The sequence below is a fragment of the Aptenodytes forsteri genome, unplaced genomic scaffold (genome assembly GCF_000699145.1).
Source record: "Aptenodytes forsteri isolate BGI_AS27 unplaced genomic scaffold, ASM69914v1 Scaffold270, whole genome shotgun sequence".
Lineage (NCBI taxonomy): Eukaryota > Metazoa > Chordata > Aves > Sphenisciformes > Spheniscidae > Aptenodytes > Aptenodytes forsteri.
In genome coordinates, this window is record NW_008794631.1 from 1,261,064 (window position 1) to 1,275,438 (window position 14,375).

Genomic DNA, 14,375 nt, shown 5'->3' on the forward strand with positions numbered 1-14,375 from the left:
AACTCTTTCCATACATTACCTGTGGTAATCTATGGTAATGGGGCAGACTTTATCAGGGGCTACTGTGATTTAGATAAGTTGCTGATTCACCTTTTGATCTTTTTATGTGGTATTTACATTTTCTCTATTATAAAAAGGCTCCCACAGTGGTTGTAATTGTAAAAACTGAACATTTAGCAGCAATTGTCAGAATGTGGAGCTTAACATACTGTGGTGTTGGCTACGGGATGCAAATGCAGTAATGTGGATGAGCGTGATCTTTTTTTTTTAATGGTAACCTTTGTGAAAGACTAATGCAGGTTTTATGAGCAATTCACTGTGGAGATAGGCTTTAAGGGAATATCTTTATGCTTCTGTTTAAGAAAAAACTGCCAAAGCCATGAAGGATGCAAAATCAGAACACAACACATTAATTTTTTTATCTTGAGCCTGAATTTATCTTTTGAGTTGTTGTGAAGAATTAGCCTTTTAAAAATAAATAGATAAATACAACCATTGCAATTAAATATTCTGCAAACAATCCAGTGAAAAAGGTGATAGTTTCAAGAGCGTGAGTCAACAGAACTACTGAATTGTAAAATAATGATCAAACAAGAATTGACAGATCATAATGATGATCTGAACATTGCTTGTCTATTTGATCCAGCATGTGATAGGCAAGTTCAGGGTGTGGACTTGCAACTGTTAAAGAGAGCTAAGGGAGTATACCCATCTGCACAAGTCCAATAACGCTTCTGGGAGGTAGATACGTACTTCAAGAGGCAATATCTTAGGTAATGGAAAAGTATGGCTGCACACTCAATTAATTTTTAGGCAGAGGAAGGAAGGATTGGGGGATGGGGGAAGTAAGAAAGAGCTGCATCCCAGCATCCCAGCTGGATTTGCTTGGTAATCAGATTCTGAATTTTCCCCTGAGGAACTTCATGACTGAGATGTGGAAATACATTGTACCGGCTTACAAGGCTGCAAGCGAAATGGATGCTAATGCCCGGATATGGGCACTGCCCTGTTGAAGTAGCAGTCAAAGCCATGTGCTTAATGATGTGCTGTCCACAGCTGTCCTCTTTTCCATCCCTTCCCTGCTCACCCCACAGAGCTGCCTTCTTCCCCATTCCTACTTCTTACTGCTGATCTAGAAGAACTTCCCTGACTCTTGAAAGCACCCTACCAACAGCCAGAAATATATTCTCTCAACGACCTACTCCCATGTCTATGGTTAAGTAGGGCTTTGTCATAGTTCTCCTCCAAGTCAAACTCACCAGCTGATCTTTTATCCTCAGCTAGTTCTCAGTCTGTGAATGTTGGCAACCAGCCATGGGAGATCATCTCCGATGTTTAGGTTGGGAGAAGTGAAGTCATGAGTTTAGGGACAAACACCAGGGACTGCGGTGCCTAAACGCTTGGTATCTGGTGCCATTCCAGATGTGCTCAGGTTACTCCAGCCTCCAGCTGCTGCTCTGGGGGGTAGGTGTAATGTCTATATTTTTATGTATCATCCCTTCTGTTGCAGACGGCTTGGATGTCTTAAGACATCTAGAAAGCACTACCTGCCTACATTTAGACACCTGAAGCATTCCCTTCAAATCTGGTTCCTCCGACTCTGCTCACTGTTAGCCAGGCAACTGTTCCTTTTCCCTGGCAGAGTGCCCTCCCTGCCAGCTAAAATCTCTTCAGTTCCCAAGCTTTTAAGCGCTCATACCCTGGCTCATTTTCCACTTAAGTATTCTGTTATCTATCTTTTTACTTGTGTAAAACTGCATAAAAATGTTTCATTTTGCTAGTGTTTTCCACTCACCTCATGCAGGTGTAGTGTGTGCATAAGGGGAGGGGGTGATGTCAGATCAGACCCCCAGTTTCCACCCCAGAGGAATTTTTCCAGGGACTTCCCCCAGTCCCAGTTTCACAGCACTGCTCTGTCCTCACCTCTCATCCTCTGACCGGCAGTCAGAAAGAAATGGTTGCAGTCACTGGGTGAAGTGGAGCTCCATGGGGTCGGCTATGTTAGAGTTAAGTGTGTCACTATATTTGGGGAAAAAAAGATACAGAGAAAGAGCTTTGACATACATTTGCAAGTGTGTGCTTTTCTCCTAGTCAGAGAAGAGAAATGTAATTTTCTCTTTTTTTTTTTTCTATTCCCTGTATAACAATAGCTGTCTTTCTCATTTTTATTTGCTGTTGAGAGAAGTGGGGTGGGTACATTTAATAACCTCATGCTCCTTCTTCATAAGTGTCATTACTTTTCCCATGTCATGGCTTCAGCCAGGCTATGTCACCTCCATGCATATTACAGCTCTTCCAGAATTGCCATCGGTAGCTCGATGTTTATTGTGAGGGCACCAGTAAACACCACTTTGGAGATACACTTGTTCTTTCTCCTGCAATCATCAAAACCTAGATTTTTCATAATTTAATTCGTTTCACTTCTTTTTTTTTTAAATTGCATGTATTCTTGGAGTATTGCATTCATCCAACACTTGCCCAATAGTTTTGACTTTGTGTGAAAGCGTTTGGTGGCTCTGTGTTACCTTTGGGCTAAATAAAACTCCAGCTCACGTGAGCCGATGTAGTTTGATGGGCCCTGGTTCTTCCTCGGTTGGAATTGGTTCAGCTCTAACCCAAGCAGTGGAACAGAGCTACTTTGTTCTGGTTGAGGATTTGGTCTGTACCATGTCAGAGCTGAATTAGGTTCCTAGGGTCAGTCTGTAATATTCATCTACCAGTATAAGAGCAACTATATGTAGCAAATTAATATGTCTGTATGTTTGTGCATGTGTAAAAGAGCAACTAAAAGCCACAGGAACATGAAGGCTGAGTGATATCTGAACAGTGGTTCTGACAGTGTTTGTTGTTCACTCTTAGCTGCTGTTATGGAAATGTATTTGTTCTTCCTGCTGTGTTGGGTTTTTTTAGTTTGGGTTTGTTTTTTTGTACTTTTGGGGTTTTTTTTACAGACTTGTTTTTAGCATTTGCATCTTGGACAAATTAGTCATCTCTTCCCTTAAAAAAAAAAAAGTTTTACTACAGTGCGACTTCCGACAAGTTTATTTTTGTGCCTTCTCAGCCCATTTATTCCATCTGTCTTCACCTCACCTCACTTCTGATGTCTTCTGTTATCTGGGCTTTCTTCCAAACATACTAACTGGCAGCTACAAAAAAAGGAAACCTTTGAAATGCAGAACTAAAGAAGTCATTCAGGCTGCAAACTGATAATTCATACACTTTATATCCTGTTCTATATTTTTCTTTGTGTTGAACTGAATGGCCAAGCAAAACATGGTTGTCAGTTTTATTATTTTATTATTTTCCTTCTTTTAAATTTTTTTTATTAACATTGCATTTTTCTTGTAAAGAAAAAGACAAAAAACAAAAGAAAAAAACAAACCCCATGACACCAGGAACAGGGAGTGCTTACCTAGCACTTGGATAGTAAGGGAAAAAAGGGAAGACACTAACAGGTTGCTCAACTCTGCTCTGAAAGTTGTACCTCTTGTAGCCATTCCTGAGACAGCAACTTCTACAGAAGATATGAGTTCAGAGTTCCTGGCTCTGCCACCTGCTCTTTCTCACCACAGTCTGGCTTTTGCATGTTGTCCTCAAAGGAGGTTGAACCTGGCTCCCAGTGGAATGGGTGGTTGCTTATTACATCAGCTCCATCCTCTTTGGTATAGATCTAAGATGAATACTAACCCAGGCCTGGCTCCAGCAAGCTGGTTCTAGATTAGCTTTTCTAACACCTTCTGCCAAAACCAAATATATTGCCTCAAGCCTCCTCATTCCAAAGGGAGAAGGTAGGCTTCCTGTCTCTATCCCCTGGGTGTGCTCTCTGCCAAATTCAGGAAAATCCATAGCTTCAGATGCATGCAGGCATGTAGCAGCATCAATGTTGACAGTGCACTGTGGCCAGGTGAACCCTCTTCCATATCAGCAGGGCCGTGGTCATGTGCTTCAGAATCAGGGTCATGGTGATCACCAGGCTGCTGTGAATGCACAGCTGAAGCAGAGTAACAGCAAAAGGAGCAGAAAAAATGACATGAAGAAGCATCAAAGAGATGTCTGCTTTGACCTACAAAGAAGCACTGTTCTTTCATCTTGATTAAAGATCCTGCTCAGGGTAATCTGGGACTTTACCATCTCCCGAGAGAATTTCTGTAATCTGGGTTGACAGCAAAAGGAAGTGAGCATCCTCACGCAGGGCCTCGCTCCTCAGCTGCTTCCCAAGTCAGCTCTGTTTTCTACCATCTCCCAGTTCATATCCTTGGCAAGATCTTGGGTTTAGTCTGTAAAGTGTTAGTGAATCATTTGTCAGCTCCATCAGGATTTTCCTACCTACTTTGATCCCCTGAGACTACTCTGCACGTACAGGGCACTGTTAACTAAACAAGGCCAAAGACTCAGCTTGTAGCTGCAAGACATAAAGCATACCTAGCTGGAAGTTTAGTTTTGGAATCGGTTGCCAGCAAGGACAAGAGTGAAATGTTCAGACAAGAGGTTAAAACCTGCAGAATGGCAAGATGCTCCCTGTGCACCCTAAAACCTTGCTAATTGATAAATTCTCCCAACCCTTCACTTCCTTTGATTCCTGGTTCAAAATTCACTGTTTTATTTCTTGCACAAAGGAGGGAAGTGCTTCGCTCATAACAAGGAGAGGTTTATTGACAGGGCTGGGCTCAAGGTGTGCTTCTGTCAGAATGCAGATCATCAGGATCAGCCTGAGCTCCTTTTCCGTATTACCTTTCCTCACACTTGTCCTGCTCAGCATCTTCTCTGTAGGCATGCTAGCCAATACGAGCTTAGTTTTTTCCTCTCCATTTGGCACATGGTTCCTTCTTCTCAAACAGCTTCAGCCCCCTAACTTGCTCTTCTCCAGCCCATCATCTGCTACTATTATCCAGTTGTACACATAGCACAGCTTAATCATAGTAATACATTATGCCTATGTGTGTGTTTTTCCCCTCCTCTGGGTATTTACAAGATAACTGTGAGTTGAAGAGCAGTCTGGAAGACTGAAAATTGTTGGTAGACCACACAAAAGAATTTTACAGAAAGAAGACATCTTTCCTTTATCCAGCTGGCAGCTTGTGATCTCTCAAAACAAAGTTTATTGCTAATAGAAGAAACTGTGGAGTTCTAAGATACGTGAAAAGGTAAAAATTGTTAGGTCCAAGTATTAGATAATAAGTGTCTGATCAGAAACTGAGTAACAGAAGTACAGAAGTTGAGCATTGAGTAACTGGAAGTTACTTTGTTCTTCAGCCGCTTTAGTGTGGATCAGCTCTGAAAAAAGCTAAAGGAAAGCTTTAAAAAAACTCCACCATACTCTTCACTTTCTAATTTTTTTTATTGAGCGGAATCATGAAATGGCAAATATTGATTTGTCATTCAGTGATTTATAAAACTATTTTTATAAATCCTTTGAACCACATTGAGATATCTGAAGATGTTGCATACAGAACTATAAAGCCAGAGGTTTAAATTAATGTCTTTCCCTCTCAGTAGTAGTAGTAGTAGTATTATAATATTTTTGGACTTTAAAAAATTTATTTTACTGGTCCACTCTACAGAGCAGCATATTCTGGATATCTTAAACAGTTCACACTTCCATAAACAGAATTTTCAGGAAGATTTTGAGACTTGAGTTCTTTCGGCCCCGGTTGACAAAAGGGTATAAGCAGGAACCTGTTTCCAGATCGCCAGCTTTGTTCCTGCATTTTGAACGAGATTTCACAGGCACTTAAATCTTAAAGTTTTGCTTCCTCCTACACATCTACTTTGGAGAAAGTCCTAAAGCACCTCTGTCTTTAAAGGGTGGAGGAGGTTGGCCTCCTCTTTCCAACCTACGTGGGAAACACCACATGTTTCCATAGATTAGAAGAGTAGCATCCACTTTCTTCTCCAAGAAGACGATCTCCAGGTGGTGTTCTCTGAGCATTAAATATTTGAGCATGGTGCAGAGGCCACCACCCCTTTCCTTTGAAACACAAAGAGAAGGAAAGATTATCCCTTAACTTAGGTCACTTGTTCAGGATGGGGGAGACCTGAGTGCAGACTTCAGCTCTTGTTTTTCTAGGTGGAAGAAACAGTGCTTGGTGGGATAACTCAGAGATATGCTTCATGAGTGGAGAAAATACACCATTTCTTGTTTTTCTTTGTTTCCTTTTGCACGCTTAGGTGGTTTCCTGCTCAGCCTTTTGCATTTTGTAGGTCTGTTTGGAGGTTTACATGCAGCATGTGTTGTATGTGGAAAGGAGAGTGTCCACCTGAAGGCTGTGGGGGACAGGTGCCTAAATTCTGGTGTGAATCTCAACACTCTGCGTTTATGATGTGAATCAGAGCCTCAACCTCTAAAATGAAAAATTAGTAGGTGTGTTGTGATTATAGTGTAAACCACCAACATGGTTAGGCAAGATAAGCATATACTGTTTTGAGTATTAAATCCCAGCTGCACAAAAGGAACCGCTTTTGTGAAATTAGCTGCTTTCCCTGATCCAAGTTTCTTTGTTAGACTGTTCCCTCTGCCATAAAAACCTTTGCTTCTTGTGCCAATGAATGAGATTAATCTTCTAAAACCTTTAGCATACTACCTGCAACTTTACAACATTAAAAATAAATAAATAAAACTACCACATAGTTCCCTGGTTTCAAACTTTGCAGATTCAGGGTTCACTAAGAAGTCATCTCTCTTTTTTCCTTTAAAAGAAGACAACTGTATAGAATAATAGAGTTCTCTGTCTAGCATACAAACCCATCTGGAAAGAATTTAGTCTGCAATAATTGTGGGCATTTGATTTAGCTTTAAATCCCTGTAGGTAATTCAAATGTAAATTTATTGGGGTGAGTTTATCCCCAAACCGCCATTGGATCCAATATTTTAGAGATGATTTTGGCCCACTGCACTAAAACTAGAGCCTGCATTGTTTCTGTTGCATCAGGATATTATTACATGCTGTAATGTCTGTCGTTATAAGCAGACCTTTACTAGAAATAAAGTCGATAGAGACAATACAGACAATCACCTGAATCACATTTATTTTTCAGACCTTTAAAGATTAGTAATTCTTTGGTTATGAATATGTTTATAGACTGGTATCTAAATCACTCAGACATCACTGGTCTAATTCATTATTTTGTTATTTTGTACTCATCTGGGATAGTCTTTTTGGTTAAGTAAAATTCTTTGCATTTCACATTCTGCTTCAGAAAAAAAAAGTTTCAAGAGGCATTCAGCACATAATGTAAACAATGCCATCTGTCTTTTTCTTTGTAAAATCTTTTTCGAGATAGCCCCGATATGCCTACTGTTTTCAATCACTTAAAAGGCAGTAATTCAATTATATCATCCTCTATGTAGGAACTGCCATTGCTTTCAGTCCACTTCCAATCCTGACACAAGTAAATCACTTTGATAAGATCCCCTTTTTATTTATTTTTTTCTGAGGAGACTAGCATAAGTAATGATGCCAGTGATAGACCAAGGACAAAATGACCATAATGGGCTTTCTGTAGGAAAGGAAAACATGTGCCATTGTGATTTATCTTGTTACTTGGAAAATGTTTTTCCTTGGAATTTCTGCAACAGCCACACTCTCCAAGCGAAGGACATTAGCAAGTATGAATGGCCAAATAGTAAATTCAGACAAAACCTTCACCGAGCAGCAGGTTTAAACAGCTATCGCTACCTAGATTTCTTAAACGGGAACAGAAGGTCAAAGCCATTTTGGAAATGTGCCTAGGTTGTATTCATCTTTGGTATAATGCCACCTACTTACATGGAAACGCGCTGGGAACGTGTAAGGTTGGATCTTCCTTACAAACTGCTATGGCTTATCATGCAGATATGCCTTCCTTCTATTTAAAAATTGCTGGGGTGACTTCAGTGCTTTGTGCCACCAGCGAGGCGGGGGCCTGGCAGACACGTCTAACCTCCCAGAATAGACGCGGCATGAGGTCGGTAGTATCAGTAGACTTCCTGCTATGAACTGGCCTTGACTCTGATGCTGAGAGAGCATGGTTAGAGCTGAGCTGTCTCTGGACACACCTATCTTTTGCCCCTGATTTCAGAAAAATGGGAGGGCGCCAGATGAGGTGGTCAGGTGTGATGTGAAAGCTTGTTTGAAAGGATCTGGACCACGGGTGTCTCTTTGAACCCGGATTGGTCACTCAGCACGAATAACCCCAGAGCTTGCGTTTTCAAATTTGTGAGGAGCGCTGGTCTTATATTCCCTGTCTGAGACCACACCCAGGGAACGCAGTGGGAAGGTCACTCTGCTTTGTCTGCTGAAGAAGCAGTACCGTGCAGGTAAGCGGTGACCAGCAATGTTACACCGCAGGCCAAGTTCGGCATTTCCAGTGACATGCTATGAGGAAACCCTTTTGTTAAGTAATTTTGGAGAGTCTGTGTGAGAAAGCTGTGATCGGACAGGGAAAAGGCAGCATGTTCATTGTATTTAGCCTAATGAATTAGGAGGCTGTTTAGGATATTATTGATATGGTATGTTGTTTCCTTTCACAGAGAAAGCGTGGAGAGCCTTATCCAAAAGCATTCCTATGCCCGATCCCCCATTCGAACATATGGAGGAGAAGATGATCTCGGAGATGACAGCCAGGCAACACAAAGCAGAGGTAGGAAAATGTGCTCATGAAGTAAACTGTGGCGACCTAGTTATGCTTGAGAAAAGGGGGACCGCAGTCAGTACTGTGTTACTCTGAAGCATTTCTCTGGTGTGTGTCTCTGCCATGAAGTCCCGTAACAAAGAAGAATACGTGTTACCTTATGGCTCTTTTTGGACATCTTTATGGCCCATGGAACTGGTGTGGGTGGCTAGTTTAGGAGGCAGCTCTAGAGATGCTTATACAGCCTTTGCCAGCAGAAGAGAACTATCTCTGCTTCCTCTTCAAGATGGCTGAAAAACAGGCAACTTCATTACCGTGGTGCTGAGAACAAGCTAACACTCCCTATTCCTTGGCAGGACTTACTAGCTAGGGCTCAGCACCGTTTGTAAAGTACCGTGTAGATGTGCCATTTGCTGCCCCTCCAGCCTTCTGGTTCAACCAGCCTGTGGTTAACCTGCTTTGCCTCTGCAGGAAGAAAAGTCCATAGCTCCCTGGAAAATTGATGTTTAGTTGTTATCTCTTGGCCTCTAAAAGGTGTTTTTCCTGCTGAGGCAATTCACCTCAAATGTTTTATCAAATGGTTTGTCTACTTTAGCAGTCGCAACAGTAGTAGCGAGGCAGAGTTGTTCTTTGTGGGGGTACTCGCTGGACAGATTGCATCTGTCATAATTTGCCACTGGAAATAGATCTCACACCCATCCTGTGGGATCACTGACTAGCATAAACTTGTGTTGCATTCTGTTTTGCATGTTGCCTTTGTGACCTGCCTGATATGCAACAGCCACTCGAGGTAAAGCAGTTCTATCTGCCTTCCGACTGGCAGTGCCCTTGTCGTGTCCTCTAACTTCATACAGTGTTGCTAAGATAAGAGCATTATTTCTGATCATAAGCTCTTAGGACTTGTGCAGGGAAAACACACTTATTTTTAACCACGAGTCGCTCTTCAACAAAATGTGATTAGGTGGGCTTGTTCATACACGTCTCTTCCAAGAGCAGTTCCTTAGATTGCGGAGCTTCTGGAGCGACTCCTCAGCTGGTACGATGCCATCCTTTCACATACTTCTGGGGGATTACCTCGCTTCACGTCAGCTTAGATCCTAGGCCAGTTATTGTTGAAGACAGTGTTAAATTTTCCCGTGCCAGAAGTGCTCAGAGCAAGGCACCTTCTCGCCAAGAATTACATTTCTCCCTGGTATGATGTCCTCCTTCGGGAGTGACAAAGTGAACGAGGTGAACCTCAGTATGAGAACTGGCCTTTAGAGCCTTTCTCTTCTGAAGAGAATCCCGAGGAAGGTGTCAGAGGGTGAAGGAATGGTTTATTAAAATTAATTTTATGTATAATATATACAGGGTACAGTTCTGCATTTGCTTGCACTATGGCAAATGAGTAAGTGAGGAAGATGATGAGTTGTGGCAACCAACATTTTTCTAATCTGGGAGCCATATTCTAACGTAGGACATGATTGTTCTGGGCAACCAAAGGCATGCACAGAGGGTAAAACATCCTGCTCTTGCAGATGAGTTCCTTGTACTACCTTCACTCTCTGTTTAGGTCTGGTGTCCTTAAATAAGGAAAAGTTCTCCAAGATATGAGGAGAGAAATAACAATCTTATTGAAACTCCACGGACATTTTTACTTCTTCTGATGCATTTGAAAACTACAAATTTTGCATGCAAAATTGAGGAGTGTTCTTCCATACATACGAGAGTTGACAGCCAAATACAAACACGTTGCTGGGTGGGGTGTGTTATAAGCTCTCTGAGGCCTCGACGGCCTCAGAATTACTACAGCACATTTCCTTGGTGCTGGCAAATGCGGTATGTGAGACTTTTTTGGAGTACTAAGTTGCAGTTAGAGACCATTGCAGTTGCAGTTAGAGACCATTGCAGTGGAGGAAGAAAGAGCCCTTATGGAGGTTCCTCATGAGAAGGAATTACATACTTTGTTCTGTGTAGAACAAAGAAAGTCTACCACCGCTACTTATTTCTAATTACATCCAGAGCATTCTCATCTCAGCCAATTCCATCCATCTAAAGATGGAAGTGGCTAGCCTTCAGTAGGATATTTATCACAAGAAGTCTGTTTCCAAAGGAATTAACAGATATGAAATATATAAATCCAATTAAAACTCTTTAATGCATACTGTCTGGGTGCCTGTGCTCCAGCATCCGCGCACAGGATTCATGGTAGCCACCTGGAACAGAGCCAAATGTAAACTGTCTCGGCACATCCAGATTCGCATCCCGCTTCCCCTGTAGTGCAATAATGCTCAGGTGTCCCCTGATTTGCAAAGGGGTTCGCTTTGGTCTCTGAGTATGGTGTTATCCTTATAGTTTGGCTCTCGATCCTAACTTTCCAGCAGTTAGGATTTGGTTCAGTGGCGGGGTCAGGATTTGGTTCAAGTCTGTTTCTACTCCTGAACTGACACAATTTCTCTTTCCTGTTACTGGGCCGTTTTACTTGTCTCATTAAGCAGAAGAGGAATTAATCAAGAGTAGCTCTCTTTCTGATTTGAGAATATATCCCTAAAGAGATTTATGATTTTTTTTTTTAAATAATAATTTGCATTTTTTCTTTCTATTGTTGTTTGCTCATAGTTTTGTTTTGAGTATGTGGCTACGATACACGTAATTCCAATACATTTACCTTGACAGATAGATGTCTTCATATTTTTTCTTTTCACAATTTGGATGAACCTATTTTCTAGAATCAGATTTGTGAAACTAATACCTGTTGTAAAATTTGTTTTCTCAGAATGTTTTGCAATACTGGCTTGAAATTATATTTTGCCAAATATTCTTGCCAGTAAATTTATTTATTAAAGTAAAAAACATTTTCTCAATGGACAAAGTTGGACAAGAAAGAAAATACAGAAGGGACATGAGTTGAATTACTGTTTGAATAGGAATAAAAATAAGAGTTTATTTATGGGATTTTATTGCATTCCCCATTTCTAGAAATCAGACATCTGATGATGACCAGATGCATAGAGGAACTGCAGAGGTGAAGGGGAACATCGTCACCAGATTATTTGAAAATGACCATGTATAATTATCAAAACAAATTATTCATTGGTTTCCCAAAAATTTTACTGTCAAAATAAAACAAGTAATTAGTTCTAATTTAAAGATACCACTTTTCCTTTTTTTCTGATTTTGCAGTCTTCAGAGAAAAAGTGTTCTAAAGAGGTGGAAGATTTGTGAAAAGAATTTTTGGAACTTTTCAGATTAAAAAAATGCCAAAGAAACCACTTCATTTGATCAAAAGTAGATAATTACCCTGGGAGCAAGTTTTTAATATTTTTGTGCATTTCACTTAAAACCCCACACCTCTTGATAGCTAAATCACACTATGATTTAGCATTAGTGTTGTTTCTTAGAGCACTGTACACAGTTGGAAAAATAACAAATGTTTTAACATTTTTAGAATTTTTTGTTCTATATTTTGGAAAAAGTCAAGTTGAGTGAAAATATGCAGTGTTGACAAGTTTTACCGGGGTAAGTTTTACCCCGGTAAAAAAAAAAAAAAGAAAATTTGTAGTGCAAATTACATTTTTCTGCATTTTTGCCAGACTGAAATTTTAGAAAAAAATAACCAGTTCTACTGAGGATCTGATGTAAAAAGCTACAAGCATGTCTTCAAAACAGGGATGTAATGCAATGAGATTCCACGTCAGAGTAGATGCTTCAGTGTTTAGTGGCAGCATTGCAAGGTTCTTTAGTGTTTAATACCAAAAATGTCGAACGTGCAAAGGTGATTTTACTGTTCAAGACACTGCAACCAGCTTCTTCAAATGCAAATTTGTCTAAGATGCAGTGATAAAGGACAGCAACTGGCAAATAATAACATAAAGAAAGATATAACTAGAGGTATTTGGGAAGTATTTCCAATGACAACTTGTCATTAAAATTAGCCCTGCTGTGAAAGACTTTTTCTCCCTTTTTGCTATTTTACTAGCTTTGTGTGTTGCAGTGCAAATGTCAGGCATTCTTTCTCTTTGCTTGCAGGGTCAGCTTTTACAACATCTGATAACCTGTCCCTCAGTTCCTGGGTATCCTCCTCAACCAGTTTTCCTGGATTTCAGCATCCACAGTCTTTGAGTGCCCTGGGTACCAGCACTGCATCCATAGCTACACCCATTCCTCATCCAATCCAAGGATCTCTGCCTCCATACAGCCGCCTGGGAATGCCTCTTACACCCTCTGCTATAGCCAGCTCCATGCAAGGTAGTGGCCCCACTTTCCCTTCCTTCCACATGCCCAGGTACCATCATTATTTTCAGCAGGGTCCTTATGCAGCTATCCAGGGACTGCGTCACTCCTCCGCAGTGATGACGCCGTTTGTATGATTGATCTAAGACAAGAGAAACATGAGATTTTAAACATGCAAGTTTGGTATGAAAAATACAAGGGACCTTCCTGAAAGGCCTGTGGCAGGAGTGCTGAACTTGTAACCAACCAGCTAAGAAAATGCATTATGGATATAGATTCCTCCGTTGAGGGATCACAAGAAGCAAGCATGCAGCATGGAGCTGCTCACGGATCTATGTGTAACACGGCCGAAATGGATCCCAAAGCTCCCAGGATTTTTGGTCACGTGCAGCTTGTTCCAAAGGTGCATTATACCTAGCGGAAAGAGATTATGTTTATGCAGCAGTGTAAAAATTAATTGTGTATAGGTCTTTTTTCATACGCTAGAAGAATTCTGAAAAAGGCAATACTCTTACTCATCTTCATCTCTTCTTGTGACTGATGAGCATCTAAACAGTAAAAATGTATTGCTATAACTGAGCATGTTTTAGGCTATCTCAGCATACATTTGCTGGGAACAGGACAAAGTGGAGAAGGCCACCGTCCTTTTTAAAAGACTGGCTTATATTCACCAAAAGCGGTATTTCTTAGTTGCTACTATAATCCCAAAGAGAAAATTATTAACAAGTCTTTCTTTCTTTCTTTCTTTGTTTCTTTCACAAAACACTATCAGTTCCAAAAAAGAACTGTGTTACAGGACTGTAGCAGTAATGATGTATTCTGTCCTTCAGTCTAAAAAAAAAAAAAGTTTGTCCTATATCCTAGGAGGAGCAATTTAACCGTCTGTTAAGGTATGATGAAGGAAAATGTTGATTTGGGAAATTCTGTTACTTAAACTTATAAACCCAAGATATCAAATCAATACTTGTTTGCTGCTGCACTTGCCACTGAAGACCTGTTTCTAGCTGCAAATGTGTACCAAGGTAACCAAATTTCAGGCTAGATCAGTCTATAGACTCTCTAGCTCAAACTATAATCAATGGACTGGTGTAAGATGAGTGGCATTGAAGTATCCTTCTACTTGTTCTGATTTTCTTGGGTTTGGTCATGGCTGTTACTATACAAGCTGTTTGGCCAGGAAAATGAGGGTTGTACTGTCTGTTTTTCCATGTCCCAGTAGAATGGTGGAGTTTCCTTGGGAAAACATCAGTGCAGAACTTCACATGTAATTTTTTTTATTCATAGCTGCCTTTTTTGAGTTAGTAATTAGGGTTCTCATTCAAAGTTCTGTCTACTTTTTCTAGTATGTTATGGCTGATGCAACAGAGGAACTGTAGAGGTATAAGAAAAATTGACCTCTCTGCAGAGAGCTAGCATGAATCCTTTGCACTGCTGAAAAGAGTACCAGTGCGATGCTGGTTTTCTGCGTGGCGGGAGCTGGGATTTCACTGTAAATAAGAAGTCAACACAGAGTTTCTGTGTAGAGTTGCATCCAAGTTATAGATGATACATCT

At 40.7% G+C, this 14,375-nt stretch overlaps 1 protein-coding gene across 1 annotated transcript in view; it reads left to right on the top strand.

Annotated features, from left to right (window-relative positions):
- TBX20 (T-box 20) overlaps positions 1-13,636 on the top strand; it is a 187,882-nt gene extending 174,246 nt beyond the window's left edge. The window contains exons 8-9 of the mRNA XM_009273498.2: positions 8,510-8,619; positions 12,619-13,636. Coding sequence (XP_009271773.1) covers positions 8,510-8,619; positions 12,619-12,959 — 451 coding nt within the window. The 3' untranslated portion in view covers positions 12,960-13,636. The remainder of the gene's footprint in view (positions 1-8,509; positions 8,620-12,618) is intronic.
- The last annotated feature ends 739 nt before the right edge of the window (positions 13,637-14,375 follow it).